Source organism: Oryza glaberrima, chromosome 3, assembly GCF_000147395.1.
Source record: "Oryza glaberrima chromosome 3, OglaRS2, whole genome shotgun sequence".
Classification (NCBI taxonomy): domain Eukaryota; kingdom Viridiplantae; phylum Streptophyta; class Magnoliopsida; order Poales; family Poaceae; genus Oryza; species Oryza glaberrima.
Genome location: NC_068328.1, coordinates 8,157,317 through 8,173,363, shown reverse-complemented (window position 1 = coordinate 8,173,363; position 16,047 = coordinate 8,157,317). Strand labels below are relative to the sequence as shown.

Below are 16,047 nucleotides of genomic sequence, written 5' to 3'. Positions count from 1 at the left end.
CCCGCTTACAGTGGGCCCCACTAAGGCCTAACCTGCGGCTGATGGAGCAAGAGAGAAAATGAACTATTGATGAGACAACCATACCTTACGTTGATACGAATAAAATCTTCCCTCGAATTGTGGTTATGTGGTGTCCCTGAGAGAAAGTATAAGGGAAGAGCGAGGACCAAGGGAGGGGGTGGGATGTTGGGTAACTGAGGAGAGACTTCAACACATTGAGTCAAATTCTTAGGAAACCCATAAGAGAAAGGAAGATAATCTATTTGAGTAGTCGATAAACTTGTAAGATCCTTCAAGGACGAATGAGAAACCACCACAACAAGAGTAGCATGTTACACCTCTAGGGTATCCCAAACCTGTATACGTCTTTGTGTTAATCTATTCTAGCGCTCCAGAGGAGCTCAAGCCCCTCACTCTCACATGACTAGCTCTCTAGCCGAACTCACAGAGGGTCCTACCAGATCCATGCTATCGAGGTCCATCCACAGACAATAATATTGCTTCCCAATCAAGACACAAGCATCTCCCTAAGGTGTTTTATCTTCGATTATTGTTGTTGAGTTTACTAATTGATTGCCCCCCTCTCTCTCTCTCTCTTATAGTGCCTATGTAGCTTTCCCGACTCCAGCTTTGATGGCTCTCGTAGTCTCTGCTCGTTGGCTTATCAACAAGAACAAAAATTTGAATTGTGAAACAAAAGTTTTGGAATTTTTCGTCTAGTCAGTTTTCCAATGTCGGTTTTTAAACTGGTAATGATATCGGTCTAAAAGTTTTATCTATAAATTATTTTTGATTGGTTTGTTTATTTTTCAGGTTTATCAGCTGTAGCCCAACCAATTAGAAAGTGCCATTTTGTTTACAGGGTGGTTGTATTTTTAACAAGAGTACTGTTATACGTATGACCCAGTTGTACAACTCATATACAAATAGAAACATGTAACCATAGATTGATCAAATAAAGCATATTCATATGCATTACAACCATTTATAAACGTTTATCAAATTCAGTCGTACGTGAGTCGGATAATTGGGTTGTATGCATGCAATTTCCTTTTAACAAAGTCAATATGCTGGCAACAATTTACGATTAACTTTTACCGTTGATAAGCAAGCACAATAGTGCACTCCTACGTAGAAATTTTTGTGCAACATCAAATGATAACCAATCTCTCGAATGAGAATGACCAACACACACGTACTAAGAGTTAGCAACTCTCAACGTCTTGCGAGTGACAGTTTTGACACACCAACGGAACTCAACTAACACGGGAGCTACATTTTTTTTACGTCTGAATTCTGCGATCACGTCCAATCCAAAGCTAAGCTAGATGGCGACTCAAACTAGCGCGTAAGCTGGCTCGACAAGGAACGAATCAATATAGTCAAACTCCGTCCGCGCGAAGCCACCGGTGGCCACCGGCGCCATCCCGACGACGGGCTGGCACACCCCCTCCGGCGGCGACGACGGCACCGGCAGCGGCGGCGGCGCCCACACGGACGCCGACATCAGCCGCCGGGCCTTCCACCCGAGCACGATCTTGTTGGGACCCGTCTCCTCCACCGTGTACCCGTCGTTGAACAGGCCAAGCAGCAGCCTCGCCTGGCTGTGGTTGAAGCAGCTGAGCGGCACGGCGGTGAACCCGCTCCCGCGCATCCACTGCCCCCACCCGCACCTCCTCTCGCCGTCGACGCCGCGGTACGCGCGGCTCACGGCGCCGGCGATGTTGGGGGCGAGGATGACGCGCTCCACGAGGCCGCGCACCCGGCTCTGCGTCGGGAACCCGGCCTCGAGAGAGTCCCACACCGCGGAGTAGCGGTGCAGCTCCTCCATGAACCGCCGCACGAAGCCGCCCGCCGCCGCCGCCGCCGCGGCGTCGCCGGCCGAGTCGCCGTCGTCGTCCTTCTCGGCTTCGCCTTCCTCCTCGACCACCGTGACCAGCTTGGCACCGAGCAAGGCCATGCCGGACAGGAATGACGCCACCGAGCCGGTGGGGCGTCTGATGGTGGTGGTGGCCGCGGCTTGGTGGAGGACGCAGTTGGCGACGAGCGCCTCCCCCTTGACCATCCGGACCGTCGCCGGCCGGAACCTCTCGTCGGAATCCAGGCGGCACTGTCCGAAAGAGAAGGGTTGCCCGATGGACGCCGCGAACGCTGACAGGCGGCGGCCGGCCTCCTGGACGGCCCGGGCGCCGCCGCCTCCGCTGCGGGAGACGGCGGTGATGCGCAGGTGCGGCGCCGGCACGCCGTCGGCGCGGGAGGTCATGGCCTGCATCAGCGACGCCCACTGGATCCCCTCGGCGATGTCGTAGTCGACAATGTGCACGCGCCGGTCGCCGGACACCGCCTCGAGGATCGCCTGGTTCGCGGTGAAGTGGCCGAACTTCATGTACGGCGACATGTCCTGCAGCATCTGGAACGCCGTCAGCACGTCGCCGGCGTGGTGGTGCGACGCCGCGGCGGCCGCCTGCCGGCCGGACCCTCCGACGGGGTGGGAGCCGTCGAGGAGCCCCTGGAGCGCGTCGGTGAAGTGCGCGGCGAGGCGCTCCATGTTGGACGCGGCGGCGTTGGCGCCGGCGGTGTGTGAGACCATCTCCTTGAGCCGAACCAATATCACCCGGGCCAGCTCCCGGCTCTTGTGCGGGCCGGAGAGCGCCTCGGCGGCCGCCATGAGCAGGTGGAGCAGCCGGAGGCCCTTCTCGGGGCAGCCCTGCGTCTGGTCGTCGAACACCGGCGAGCCAGGGTTCGTGGTGGTGGTGCTGCTCGGGTTGGAGCCATTGCCGTAGCAGTAAAGGTCGTCGCGGAACATATCCGCGTGGTGGAGGCCAGCTTGGCCGTCGTCGTCGACGCCGACGAGCGTGTCGTCGCAGAGCATGGACTCGATGAGGCCGTGCAGGTCGTGGCCGCCGTCGTCGTCGGAGCAGCAGAAGTTGGCCCAGTCGGCGACCGGGGACAGCTCGCCCCACGCGTAGCACATTCCCGTGCCGTCGTCGAGGGAGGACGCGGAGGAGGTGGTGGTGGTGGAGCCGCAGCCGGAGAACTCGAAGTCCCCGGCCACGTCCTCCATGGTCACCTCCATGGCCGTACCCGTACTCTCCTACCACGCGTCGTGCGTGTGTGCTCCTCCTCTGTTTTTGGTTTGCCGGCAAATGTTTTGGCGCGAGAGGGAACAACAGGGGAAGCAGAGATAGTTGCCAATTGCCAAGTACGAGTGGGCACCTAGCGGGTTATTTATACAGGGAGGCTTGAGCCGTTCTTGGCACTGGCCCCGCGCCGTAACGGCACTGTGCTAGCTGAAAAGGGAATTAAGCCGGCACAGGTAGACTGGTAGCAAGAGCAAGTTTAATCCTATAGCCAACTATTGGCTTCAAATCATCTATAGTTAATTTAATAGCTAATTAATACAATAATTATCTATAAATATATACTACACAATCAATATCTGGCCCCACCTGTCATACACACATGTGTTTTGGAATCCGTACTATAGCTGACTACAAATCTGTAGTTCGCTGCTCTTATCTCTTCTCTTTTATCTTTTTAATAAAATATATTTATAGTTGGCTTATAATCTGCTATTGTATCTACTCTAAGGCATTCTTTTCTGATGATACATATTTTACTTTAGTTTCTGTTAGCATGTTTTTTAATATGCTAAACAGTATATTTAGTGGATAAAGTTTTTATATATAAGTTACTTTAAAATATTAGATAAATCATTTTTTTTAAATTTAAAATAATTAAAAGTCAATTAATTATGTTCTAATGTCTTTCCCATTTTGGATGCTTGTATTTAGTTTCCAACTTCATTAGTTGTGAACACAAGTATAGCAAACACGGGGAGAGAGAAATCGGGGCTAAAATATTGCGTAGGGTTTATGGGCTTTGTTTTTCTTGTTAAACCGTACAAATCGGCGATGTCTGTATGTTTCACCAGAGTAATTTGAGTAGAACACGTAGGTTTCTCAGTAGATGGATGAAACAATGCGTTTGACTGTATCATCGCCACTCTTTTAACTTGGTGGATATATTACCAGGTTAGTAAATGATCTGAGCTTCAACAGAAGTATCAAAACAATTTGGAAATCTATTGTAGTTCTTGTTTTTCACAATGTCAGTTGTCTCTTTAAGGATCAAATTAATAATCCTAGATAAGTTGATCCATGAGAGGGACATCTCATGAAGGCAGCTGGCCAAGAATTCATGCACCTTTTACTAACTGAGCTGGTCACAGTTCCTTCTCAATGTTTCTGTGTGCTACTTCCTCCCTCCCAAAACTGGCAACTTACATTGACAGCCCCATATTTTCGCTTATGCTTATGTTTATCAGCTAAAATTTAAATTTTCAACCTTAAATTTAGATTTGATTTTAAAGTTTTCTCATCGAATTTTATTTTCCAGCCTTTGATTTTAGATCGCTAAGAACACGTATATAAAAGTTTTATTCATAAATTATTTTTTTTTAAATAAGCCGTTTGGCTTATTTTGGAGCTTTGAGTATGTTCAAGAGCTTTGAGTATATTCTAATTCGTACTCGTAGGATGAGTCTTAGTTATCACATCCTAGGAGGGATAACCATTCTGTCAACATCGGACTGTTCGTGCGGTTTAGCCAGGTTTTGGCATCACTAAGCATTAATTTATTAGTTTTTACGTTGTTTTTGTTCCTTCCATGATACCCTCTCGTTCTTGTCTTTAATGTTGGACAGAACCAATGGCTTGTCTCACATGGTTTTTGGTTGCATCTGTGCAGTGGTGAGTTGTAGGTTACAATTGAACCAAGAAGATTCTCCCAACCAAACTTGAGTAGTGAAGCTTTGTAAGTGAGCACTAATTTGTTCCTAGTCACGTCTCACCTGATGGATGGAATATTAAGGATAACACACTAACTTGATGAGCCAACTAAATAAACATAAGTTAGCCTTTTTAAAAAATAAATTGAGGGAAATAAGTGGATCATTGAAAATCTCTAAAAATATATGGTTTTATTATTACGCTTTTTTCTCTTTCCTATCAAAGTTTGCCAACGGCCTATCCCATTTTCAAACATAGCTGTGGACTGTTTTCATATATGTACCTATTGTATGAAGTATGAGCTTATGGTTTCCTTATGTTTAGCATGTAGTAATAGGATATACTAGCAGTGTGTGTTTACGTGCATCTCTCATGTAATCGAAAGAAGAGAGAAGGTTGCTATATATAAATGCTGATGGATTTTTTTAACCATTTCAAAATATTATTCTACTAACCATCTTCTTTTTTTTCTTTCTTAGACGTGGTATGTTCAAGGAATCAAGGTTGAATTTCCTCCATTATTATTAGGTGTTAATTCCATCCAATCATAAATATTTGAGTTTTGGGCAATATTTGATCAAATTTTAAAGTTTTGACAATTTGTGCAAAATCTTTCACCTGCGCTCTTCATTTTTTTTTACTCTTAATTAACACTGAGCCCTTCACCTTTCCGGAGGAAACAGATACTCTCTTGTGTTTGCATTCGGCTAACTTCAATTTGACAGCTTGACCTCCAACTTGCTGGGGCCATGGAACACTTTCTTATTATGGCATACTAATCACTAAATACTACTCACTCGTAAGCAATTATTGATGTGTCTCTGCACAAATTTTTTTTGTTTCCCAAGCAACTTGCCCAAGACAATTGGAGCATGCAAATCTACCTAGAGCATACCGCCCTCCATGTTGGCATATCATATGTTTTTTCACTTGCCATCACCCATACTTAATTTGGAATGATCTATCTAGTACAATAATACTTGAATTCCATGGATCATGGGAAAGAGCCAAGTACTGGCCGGCAGTCTAGCTAGTAATTAGCCACTGGCACCTCTCCACGAAGCCAAATCTGAAAAACGAGATGAAAAAAAATTCTCTGCCATTAACTCGACCCTACTGACATGTGGCTACCTCCATGCATGGCCAGAGCCGCATGAGAGGCCAGTGGTTAAACGGCAAATTGCTCCGGCCGTCGCCGTCCGTACTCACGACGACGACCGAGTACACCTAGGCCATCGACCGACACACCTACGTTGAAAAAAAAAAGATAATGATTTTTAGTCCCTAACATATACTAGGACAAGGCGGCAGGATAGCTTAGCTTGAGTGCAGCAAGAACTGAGGAGATAAAAAATTTTACGTTTCCTGCAGAGCTCACGGTATCACTTGGCAATCCTCGTATGGCGATTGGCTCGCCGGCCGGCGACAGCGACCGGCCGCCGGCGAGACGTACTGGTCGGGAGCGAGTCCCCCTTCGACGGAAGCTAGCAATTATTGCGAGCGAGTGAGCGATCGGGTCGCCGAAAAGCGTGACGCTGTCCTGTTGCGGTTGCTTCGGTCGCGGATGCAACTGTGAATTGTTAACCTGCAGCTGGTTGGCAATCAGTAAAGAAATGCCCGGTGTTCTTGGCCACTTCTACTCGTCTGACTAAGCCCTGAAACAAATTTATTTAATTTGATGATGTTAACTGGTTTTATGATAGTCTTCCTGTGGCCGCTTATTGACGTCGTCTTGTGGGGTGTAGGACTAAATTAGAATTTCCCAGTGAACCGATCAGCAAACCATTGGAGATTTTTTTTTTCCTGAAGAAAATGTATCGGCTGGTGCTATCTGAAGCTCTGAACTGGCTGACTATGGTCAGTGTTGCTAAAGGCTAGGGGTAGAAATGTGCCGAGAGAGATGGCCAACAGTAACTTGTACTCTCTAACATATAAATAGCACACAATCTCAACTTAAATGTAGCTTACTTATAGGCAACTTGTGTTATCACCCATCAGGTTGCTTAGCTTTGTTGCCAAGGCCGGCGCTGAAAGTCAAAACTTTTCAATATTAGAGCGTGGAGTTACCATTTTCTCATATTTCTATGAACCATTTGGAAAAAAAAAAGTGAAACAGGATTGGCCTTTGATGGTGTCCAAATGGCTTCCACAGAGCTGATTGGCTGGTGCAATGAGCTTCTAGCTCTAATGATTTTAGATACATGGAAATTTCCAAAAGAGAAGTACTCAGGAAAATCCAAAGGAACCTATTGTATTGTATAATTATAAAGATCGCCTATGGAATGAAGGAATTTAGAGGATTTCCGGAAAAATTGAACTAATTCATGTACAATCCTGTATTTTAAAAGAGCCTAAGAAATGGCAAAAAAGACTTGTCATATTTGTTATAAAAACACAGAAATTATCATGTTAATTAGAGAAAAAAAGAAAATAAACTCACCATTTGATCGTGGTGGACCTAGATTATAATGGTGTAACTAGACCGATATAGTTATGGACAAAATGTAATTGTATTTATGAACGGAATATGTAATTTAATTCTACATTATAAACTAGCTCTGCACAAAAGTGGGTAAAAAAACCGCTAGTTAGAGCAGTATCTCCTTGTCATCATGAATTTCTATAGTTAAACAAGTCGTTTTATGGTCGATTTAATAAACTCCATATTGCTGTTGCTGAGTTGCTCCATACATTGTTGAGATCACTATTAACTATTCAATCCTTTATGTTTTCTTAAACAAAAAACCGGATAGAGTCCCCAAACTACTTGATTTGAAGAACAAGGCATGTTACAGTTCATAAGTCATAACCCTGCCACTTGCCCAGTTGGCTCGAGACCCAGTTCCACTTCCAGCTCGGTCGGCCAACCTGACGGCACTACAATAACAAGAAAAGTTTTCAGATAGCTCCCAGTTCACAAACATGCATGATCGCCCACGCTGCTGAACTGCTGAAGACTGAACCCTTCTTCTGTCTCTTCTGAACAATGCATCCCAAAACCCCGGTATATTCCTAGTATAAACTTTAGGCATATGCTTAGGCATAACCTCCTTATTACATCACCCTTTGTTGCTTCCCGTAATGCAATATATACGCACTAACAACCCAGCTAATTCTCTTGTACGACTGCAATAAAGTGGGTTTTTGTCGTGGCCTGGATGTTTAAGTTAATCAAAGAATCAAATGGTGATAACGTTAACATGCTGGACGGTGCCATCATCACAAGGTTAGTTATTCGCATGAAGTACACATCCAGCCGCAGATAAAATGTTTTCTTTTCAAGTTCTAGTGATGTTGCGTGATGGCCGATGGTTCAGTAAGCAAGCTGCATGATTGGTTGTGGTTTGGGGAAGCGACCTAGCAAAACAATGGGCTCTGTCTGGTTTACTCAACATCTTTATTAGATTCGCTAAGTCTTAGGGCATGCTCAATGTATATTACCCAATTACTTCCTCCGTCCTAAAAAACCAACCTTAGCATAGATGAAACATAGAACAACGAATTTGGACATGTTGTCCTAGGAAGTGTCCCATACATACTAAGATTGGCTTTTTTTTGGGACAAAAAGAGTAGATAGTAAGGTGGGTCCCATGATCAGGAGGCAGTAAGATGTAACACTTCTTACAAAGCTTATATGGAGTATAGTGGTAAACAAGGTAGCGTCCACTTAAAAAATATTCATCCATCCCAACCCTCCTTTACCTTGGTCCAGTAAGAATCTTCATATTTATTTGGTTGTTGCCGGCAATAGCGCAAACACTAGGTAGTAACTACTACCTCTTCCCACAATGATTACTAGTTTAATACTGGGTAGTAAGCTTGCATTAAATGCTTGTTATCTGGTTTTTTTTTCCACATTGTAGTTGCTTTAAAGCATAGCTATTTCTGCCTCGAAAAAAATTACAGGGTTTTCAACGGAGATTAAGAAGAAATATAAAATTGCTAGATTATCCTTCATTGACTGTTCTGATTGGTAATTAAGTGGGGTTTTGGGGATGAGGGTATTTTGGACATTCATAACTAAATCCCCCCCCCCCCAAACCACCTTTTTGAATTGTACAACTAAATACCCCTTGGTACTTTAGAAATAGATGTTTTTTATACGAAAAATTAAGATGTTACTAGAACTAGCTATATTTTAGAACGAGGGAATATCTCTCAAGTCTCGACCTATTGGGTTTAGCATGTGTAGCTTCCTCGGTTCTAATCTATTGTCCAGTATTGCTTGCATCTTCCTTAGATTCCAATTTGCAGAGCTGATTCAAACAATGTTAGAGCCTAGAAGCATGATCAGAAACGGCACCAACTGTTCTCTACACGTGTCTCATACCTAAAAATTGAATGCAGGATTCAGACATTGGCATGCCTTCCACTACTGATTAGTGATTACTGGACACAAAGGCAGCTAAGATGGCCAGTTTTGATAAGGCCATAAACAGTACCCTTGATCTGGTTCTACTCATCTTAAACTTCTTCCTGGTCAAAGTACAGAGCCTATGAACACACATTTCACAAATCTGGACGGTTTTCCGAACGGAATCTCAACGTTGATATCATGCAATGTAGTACAAGGCCTCATTAGTTTAGACATTAGGTTTGGTCTGGGGCCCTAATCACCAATCATGGACCTGTTTTTAATCCCTCCATCATCAATAGTTGAAAGCAATGTATATTGTATTGTATATTTGTATTATATTGGGAAGAGTTCTTGGACTTTCCTGCAGCAGCATGCGCAACAAGCTCGTCACCAAAAAGTGCCCGAGTGTCTGTACTCAAAACTCTTCTGGAGCTATAGCCCGTCTTCATTCATTAGGTTTTGGTTTAGGTCTCCATCACGACGAAAATGGTGGTTGTAGTTGGAACCTTGGAAGCCAATTAAGAAGCAAAGCACTTAATGTTTAAACTAGCTGACTTGAAGCAGCTGGAAAGATGCCATTGATTACCAGCTTACAACAATACTCCCTCTAGTTTACAAATATTTATCTTTTTTTTTATAAAAAAGACGGTTTTAAAAAATTAATTTGACCAATATTTTTATGATAATATATAAAATTATCAATAATACATTATTTTATTGAAGTGTTTTTTAAGATTAAATATACTTATGGTCTCTATGTTTCTCGAGTAGATATTAAAAAATCGTTCATAGTCCAAAGTCTAAAAGTTTAATATAAGTCTTATCCAAACGATAAGTGTTTACAAACTAGAGGGAGTAGCATATTAGAAGAACTTTATTTTGCATAAGAAAGGAACTCCAGGTTTCAGAGTCCATAGAAGTACTAGGAGTACAAGTATGGCAATGGCAGGTTTAAGGTCAAGCCGGTCAGATTAATGTTTCTGATGATTCCTTCTAGAAACTTAAGTACAACTCTCATCTGGACTGAAAAATATGAATAGATGCTTGCTAGATCTGAGAAATTCGAAAAGAAATCAATTGCAACTTACCCATTGGAAGCATTTCGGTTTTCAGATTTTTTTTTTCTGCGTTGCATTTCATCTACCATAAGATGCTTCCTTCAGAATGTTTGCACCAAAGCGACTGCATTTATAACACCAGGCAATGTGTTTCACAACTCACAAAGTTGGTGGAAGATGCATAGTCCCATCAAGTGTTTTCTCTAAGGAAGCCACAAATGACGCAATAGTTTTCCAAACCCAAAGCTATTAGGCACAAGGAGTTCAAGCAAGCAGTACCATCAGAAAGCATTTTAAGAATCAAACCACATTTATAATGATCTTAAACAATGTGAAGCCAAGTAGCATACCAGTACAACGCCACGAACAGTAAAAAAACTATATATATCGTCAGGAATAGTTAACGAGTGCTTTAGCTTGTATGTTTCGATTTATGACACAAGAGATTCTTGCTCGTCAGCAGTTTAATAAATGGTATATTATATAACCAAAGACAGGCCATTGAGTCTGGCTAGCTCCAATAGTTGAGCAGGAGTAGTTGGAAATTTGTAGCCACTACACTGCTGATGTTGCATGCTGCTTCGTGAGGAAACAAGCATATGTTAATGGCAAGTTAAATTGTTTTAAGCCTCACTTGACGACATGCCAACAACCCTGTGCTCGTCCTCCAACTAACATCAAGCTACATGGGAGCGTTTCTTAATTTCTTAACATGACCAGTACAATTCATAATATAATTCAAATTTCCCGGTCCGATTTAAAAGTGCCAAGATACCAAACTCCTTTGATCTTTTCCCTGTTCACATCGTGCCAGGCAGCATGGTAAGATGCGATCACACGTGTAGACACAGTGAAGCAGAAACACAGTTTTTGGCCATGTGCCATATGTTTAGCTATGCTCAGCAGAGATTTTTTTTTTTTTTTAGATAATATGCTCAGTTGAGATAGAATCGAAATTTCTGAGTTGTTTATTGAGAGCACTTCAGTACTTCAGCATAATTTGGTGGGTTAACAGGTTTGTAATATCATTGCCAGCGACGAACGCAAGACTAAAATTTAAGGGTACCAATAACGATATGATGAATTTTTTTTAAAAAAAATGAGATAAACCCAATCTCTATATTCAACTAGATGATGGAAATAATGCAAACATAATATAAACTGGGGCACTAAATATAAGTCAAAAAAATATAAGACAAATATAAAATACATTCATAAATATAATATCCAAGTCTCTATTTGTAAAATCAATATAAACATTTTATCTATAGAATTGAAGAGTTTACACTGGGCCATTGTCTTGTAGAAAGTCATCATAACGGCCTCCAGTTCCTTTTTTTTTACAGAGAGATCAGAGATGCCTCTACAAGTTTTGGAAAAAGTTCACTTGAGGCCATTTTTCTTGTCGTCCAGTTTCAAAATCGTCCCTGAATCTGAATACCAGATATAACTCTTGCAAAACTAGGTCACGTTAGATCCCAAGACAGTATTGCTCTCAATTCTGGTTGACGTGGCGGTTGAGTCAGCGTGGAATCCATGTGGACCCCACATGTCAGCACCTTATTCTTCTTCCACCTTGATCCCCTCTCTTCCCACTCAATCCAAGCGTCCAGGGTGGCCGATGATGGGCGGGGAGAACCAAGAAGGGTGGCGGCTGGTGGTAGCGCTCGTTAGCGAAGACACCACGGGGCCACGTGTATCTCGCACTGGATCTTGGCCTCTAGTGCTTTCCACTCGAGGCGCTGGATGTCACCTATGCTGAGCCGCTCGACCTGCACACATCCTGTGACATCCTGGCCCGGGGCTTAATAGAATTAATAAAATACTCATACAAACAAGTTGCAACTTCTTTTACAAAAGCCAATCTCCAAAGAACTCTAAGGCTAAACGTGCTTGGCCTGGAGCAATTTCGGGATGGGTGACCGACCGGGAAATTCTTCCCTGGTGCACACGAGTGAGGATAAAGTGTGCAAAAAATACTTGTGTTGGTCTGTGAGGGCAGTCTATGTCCAAGAAAAGCTGTCAGATGTAAGTGGGCATGGCCTGGGAGAGGATGCCGAGGCGACGGGAATGACAGCGAGGGATGCGACAGCCTGGACACATAGATCGAGCAGTTGATACGGTGTCGCCCGCTAGCTAAGCAAGAGGCCCCGATCTAAGGCGTCCATGGCTACTCCAGCCTCACGGGCAACTTCTTCGAGTGCCGCATTGTTGCCCGCCGCCATACCCACCAACCAGTTTGTCGTTGCCGCGCACCTCTTCGCCGTGCCGCAGACCTGCTTCGCCGCACCCCGCCCCTGTTGCTGTGTCAACGGCGCCTCCAGGGCCACAGGGCGCCTCCGCCTTATGGGCATCGATGGCCTCTCTGACTCTTCGGCCTCGTCCATTAGCATTCGCCAGCCGCTCCGCGAGCTCTCGCGCTCCCTCCCGGACATGCTGCTAGTGTCCACGTCGTCAGTGAGGGCGTGGTGCTACTGATGTGGGACGTCGTTGACCACCCGCTCCCGCCTCATCGTCGTAGGCCTCCTCCACTCCCGGCCTCATCCGCTCCCACCATGGCTACCTCTCTTCGCATCAGGGAGGGGAGAGAGAAACAGAGGGAGAAGGAGGAGAGTTTGTGTCATTGGCATATGGGGTCCATCAACTTTTATTTATTTTTTAGACTGAAATACCCTGACATGTGGTTCCCACACTGACGATGAATCACCTAAAACCAGGAGCAATATTGCCTTGGAACCCAGTGTGATCTAATTTTATAATATTATTATATCTGATATTTTGATTCAGGAACAATTTTGAAACTCATCGACAAACCAAGAGACCTCAAGCGAACCACAAGTTTCCATTTTTCATTGTCAAAACTTCTGACGGAGGTAAGCAGGTCGTCGGGGCACCAGGCCAGCAGGCCTCTCATAGTAGCGACCAAAGACGTGCGTGGCTGAATTGGGCCTTTGCGGTGCGCTTACGCTACAAGGCCTATATGACATCCGCCTGTCAAAAAGCCCACCCCATCTCAAGGCCCATTTCAAAGTTGGCACGCGAGTCCCCGCGCCGCGAGACGAGTCGCGGCCGCTCGGCTTCCCTTCCCCCTGCAGCAGATGGAGCACCACGCTGCACGCGGCACGCCTGCCTCTTTCCCCACGTAGGCGGTAGTCAGAGTCCGCACGGTGTGTAGCGTGGTCGCCACTCGGCGCCACCGCAAAAGAGGCGCAGGCCACTTGGCCCAGCCCAGCGATGGGATTTTACAGCTCCTTGGACGCGTAGGCTTTTCCAGGATCGCCAAATTAAGATGTCTCTTCTTCTGGTCAAATCTGACTCATCTCAGCTGTTGGACATCCCCTAGCTAGCTCCCAAAAAGAAAGCCTACTACTGGACATCCAAAATCCAGCCACTGCTGGTTTGGTCTCTCTGGGGTGATCGAGCTTGTAGTAGGCTGCACCTGCACTTGCATTGCAGCCAGCCATGGGCACATGCTAAAGCTCGATCGAGATGGCTTCCTTTGGGGAAAGCCGGAAAGGCAAAAGGAGATGAGATGAAGCTGAAACTGAACCCATTAAGGGTTTGTTCGCTGCTCCTTGTTGGGAACACTCTTTATAGGTATAGAAAACAGAGTAGTCCATTAACACGTGATTAATTAAGTATTAGCTATTTGTTTTTTCAAAAATGGATCAATATGATTTTTTTAAACAACTTTCGTATAGAAACTTTTTGTAAAAGAACACACCGTTTAGTTGTTTGAAAAGCGTGTACGCGAAAAACGAGGGAGATGAGTTGGAAAAACTGTGATAAGAATGCAGCCTAAAAGGCCGGTATACTCGATCGATGCTGCACTTGGCCTGTCTGCTTCCTTCCGTGCCAAGCCATGGACGGATGACGGGAACTAACTATAGCTAAAGGCTAGCCCATCACCGTATGCATGTGCAAACGTGGTGGAAAAGGAATTTTTAGCCATCTGTTTTGCTGTTGCTGCTATATATTTCGTCCTTTTTTTTTCTCTCTCTCTCCGTGTACAGAAACACACGTAATGTGAGCCCACTGGTATGTGTTTTCTGATATTAATTCTTTTTCCTGAGATGATGATGGGAGAATTAAAGCTGGAAAACAAAACTGATTGGCACCCAGTGATCCAGAAATAAAAGGGGGAGCTTTTCAATTTCAGCTTCACTTTGGGTATGGTGTTGAGGTGTCTTTTGATTATTCTCCGCTTAATCAATCAATATAACGGACAGTTTTCCTGTTCATTCAGAAAAACAAATATCAGCTTCAGTGCATGGCAGTCATACAGAAACTCATAAGGAGAATCAAATTGACTGCTTGAGATGCATATTCTATTCCGATTTTCGTTAGCACGTTTTTTAAACGTCTAACCGGTGTATTTCGTGTAAAATAATAAATAAATCTATTTTATGTAGAAGTTACTCTAAAATATTAAATTCTAAAATATTAAATAAATCTACTTTTCAAATTTATAATAATTAAAATTCAATTAATCATACATTAATGGCTTCCTCATTTTATGTATCCTTGCTTAATCTTAATTTTTCACCTAAGTCAAACGGGGCTTACAGTAAATGGAAAGATGGAAAGAATGGTGAAACCCACCAGCAACGTACGTATATAAAAGAAGAATGATAGCTGCTGCTAGCTGCAAACACACACTAGTATTTTGTTTGTTTTGATGTTAATGTATCTTGAGAGCAAGTTTAATAGTGTCGTCCGTTGATGGGCTGAAAATTTGTACACGTAAGTAATAGATGGTACTAATAGATGATACGTATAATAACTACCTGCTAAGTTACCTACCCACACATCCCTAAGCAGTAGATTTTTATTTTTTTAATGAGACTTGTTTCCTTCTACCCAATCTTTGATGTAGCAATGGTTAAGTCATTGGGCAAAAGCTAGGACTGAGGGCTGGTTCTCGGGACTTGCATTGTTTCCTGTGCTGGAGCTCGGCGATTGCATTAGCGCTCGCTGCCTTCTCTCTTCGGTTTTCTCTCTCTTCCACTTATGACTTTTATGACGTGGATGCTTGTGTCGTCAGCTTATCGTACTCTATTATACCTGCGCTGATAGTACTCACTGCTCAAGTCTTCTTCCGTTAAAAGAGCTTACCTCAAATTCCGCTCAAATTAATGTACGCACGAAGTGGCTGGAGAAGTCTACAAGTACCAACCAGTAGCCAGTGGCCTTGATAGGCAATCAATCAAAATACAGGCTTCATGGTGTGTACTATGGCTCTATTTAGATCTAAAGTTTGGATCCAAACTTCAGTCCTTTTCCATCACATCAACATGTCATACACACACAACTTTTTAGTCACATCATCTTTAATTTTAATTAAAATTCAAACTTTACGCTGAACTAAACACAGCCTACTATGATATATATGACTCGCTCGCTCGACGTTGTATGAGTATGGTGTGTACACGTATACATCTTCAGTACTGTATGTAGTCCAGAAAAGTCGATGCCATATAGCGGTTGATGCACGGGGAGGGAGAGGGTAGTGGTTACCCCCACGTTTTCTGAAGCGATCTCGCAGTATCAGTTTTTGGCACTATATATATACTTCATCCGTTTCAAAATATTTGACACCGTTGACTTTTTAGCACGTGTTTGACCGTTCGTCTTATTAAAAAAAAGTGAAATATATAAAACTATATATGTACATGAAAGTATATTTAACAATGAATCAAATGATATGAAAATAATAAATAATTACTTAAATTTTTTGAATAAGACGAATGGTCAAACACGTACTAAAAAGTCAACGGTGTCAAACATTTTGAAACGGAGGGAGTATATATTACCCACAAAAACCTTACATCAGTTTTTATTT

General features: G+C 43.7%; 1 protein-coding gene across 1 annotated transcript; it reads right to left on the bottom strand.

The window, feature by feature from the left end:
* Nucleotides 1–1,080: 1,080 nt before the first annotated feature.
* LOC127768522 (protein NODULATION SIGNALING PATHWAY 2) lies at nucleotides 1,081–3,180 on the bottom strand. Its single transcript, XM_052294118.1, has one exon. It carries the CDS (start codon nucleotides 3,074–3,076, stop codon nucleotides 1,337–1,339), a length of 1,740 nt encoding a protein of 579 aa, XP_052150078.1. The 5' UTR covers nucleotides 3,077–3,180; the 3' UTR covers nucleotides 1,081–1,336.
* Nucleotides 3,181–16,047: the final 12,867 nt, after the last annotated feature.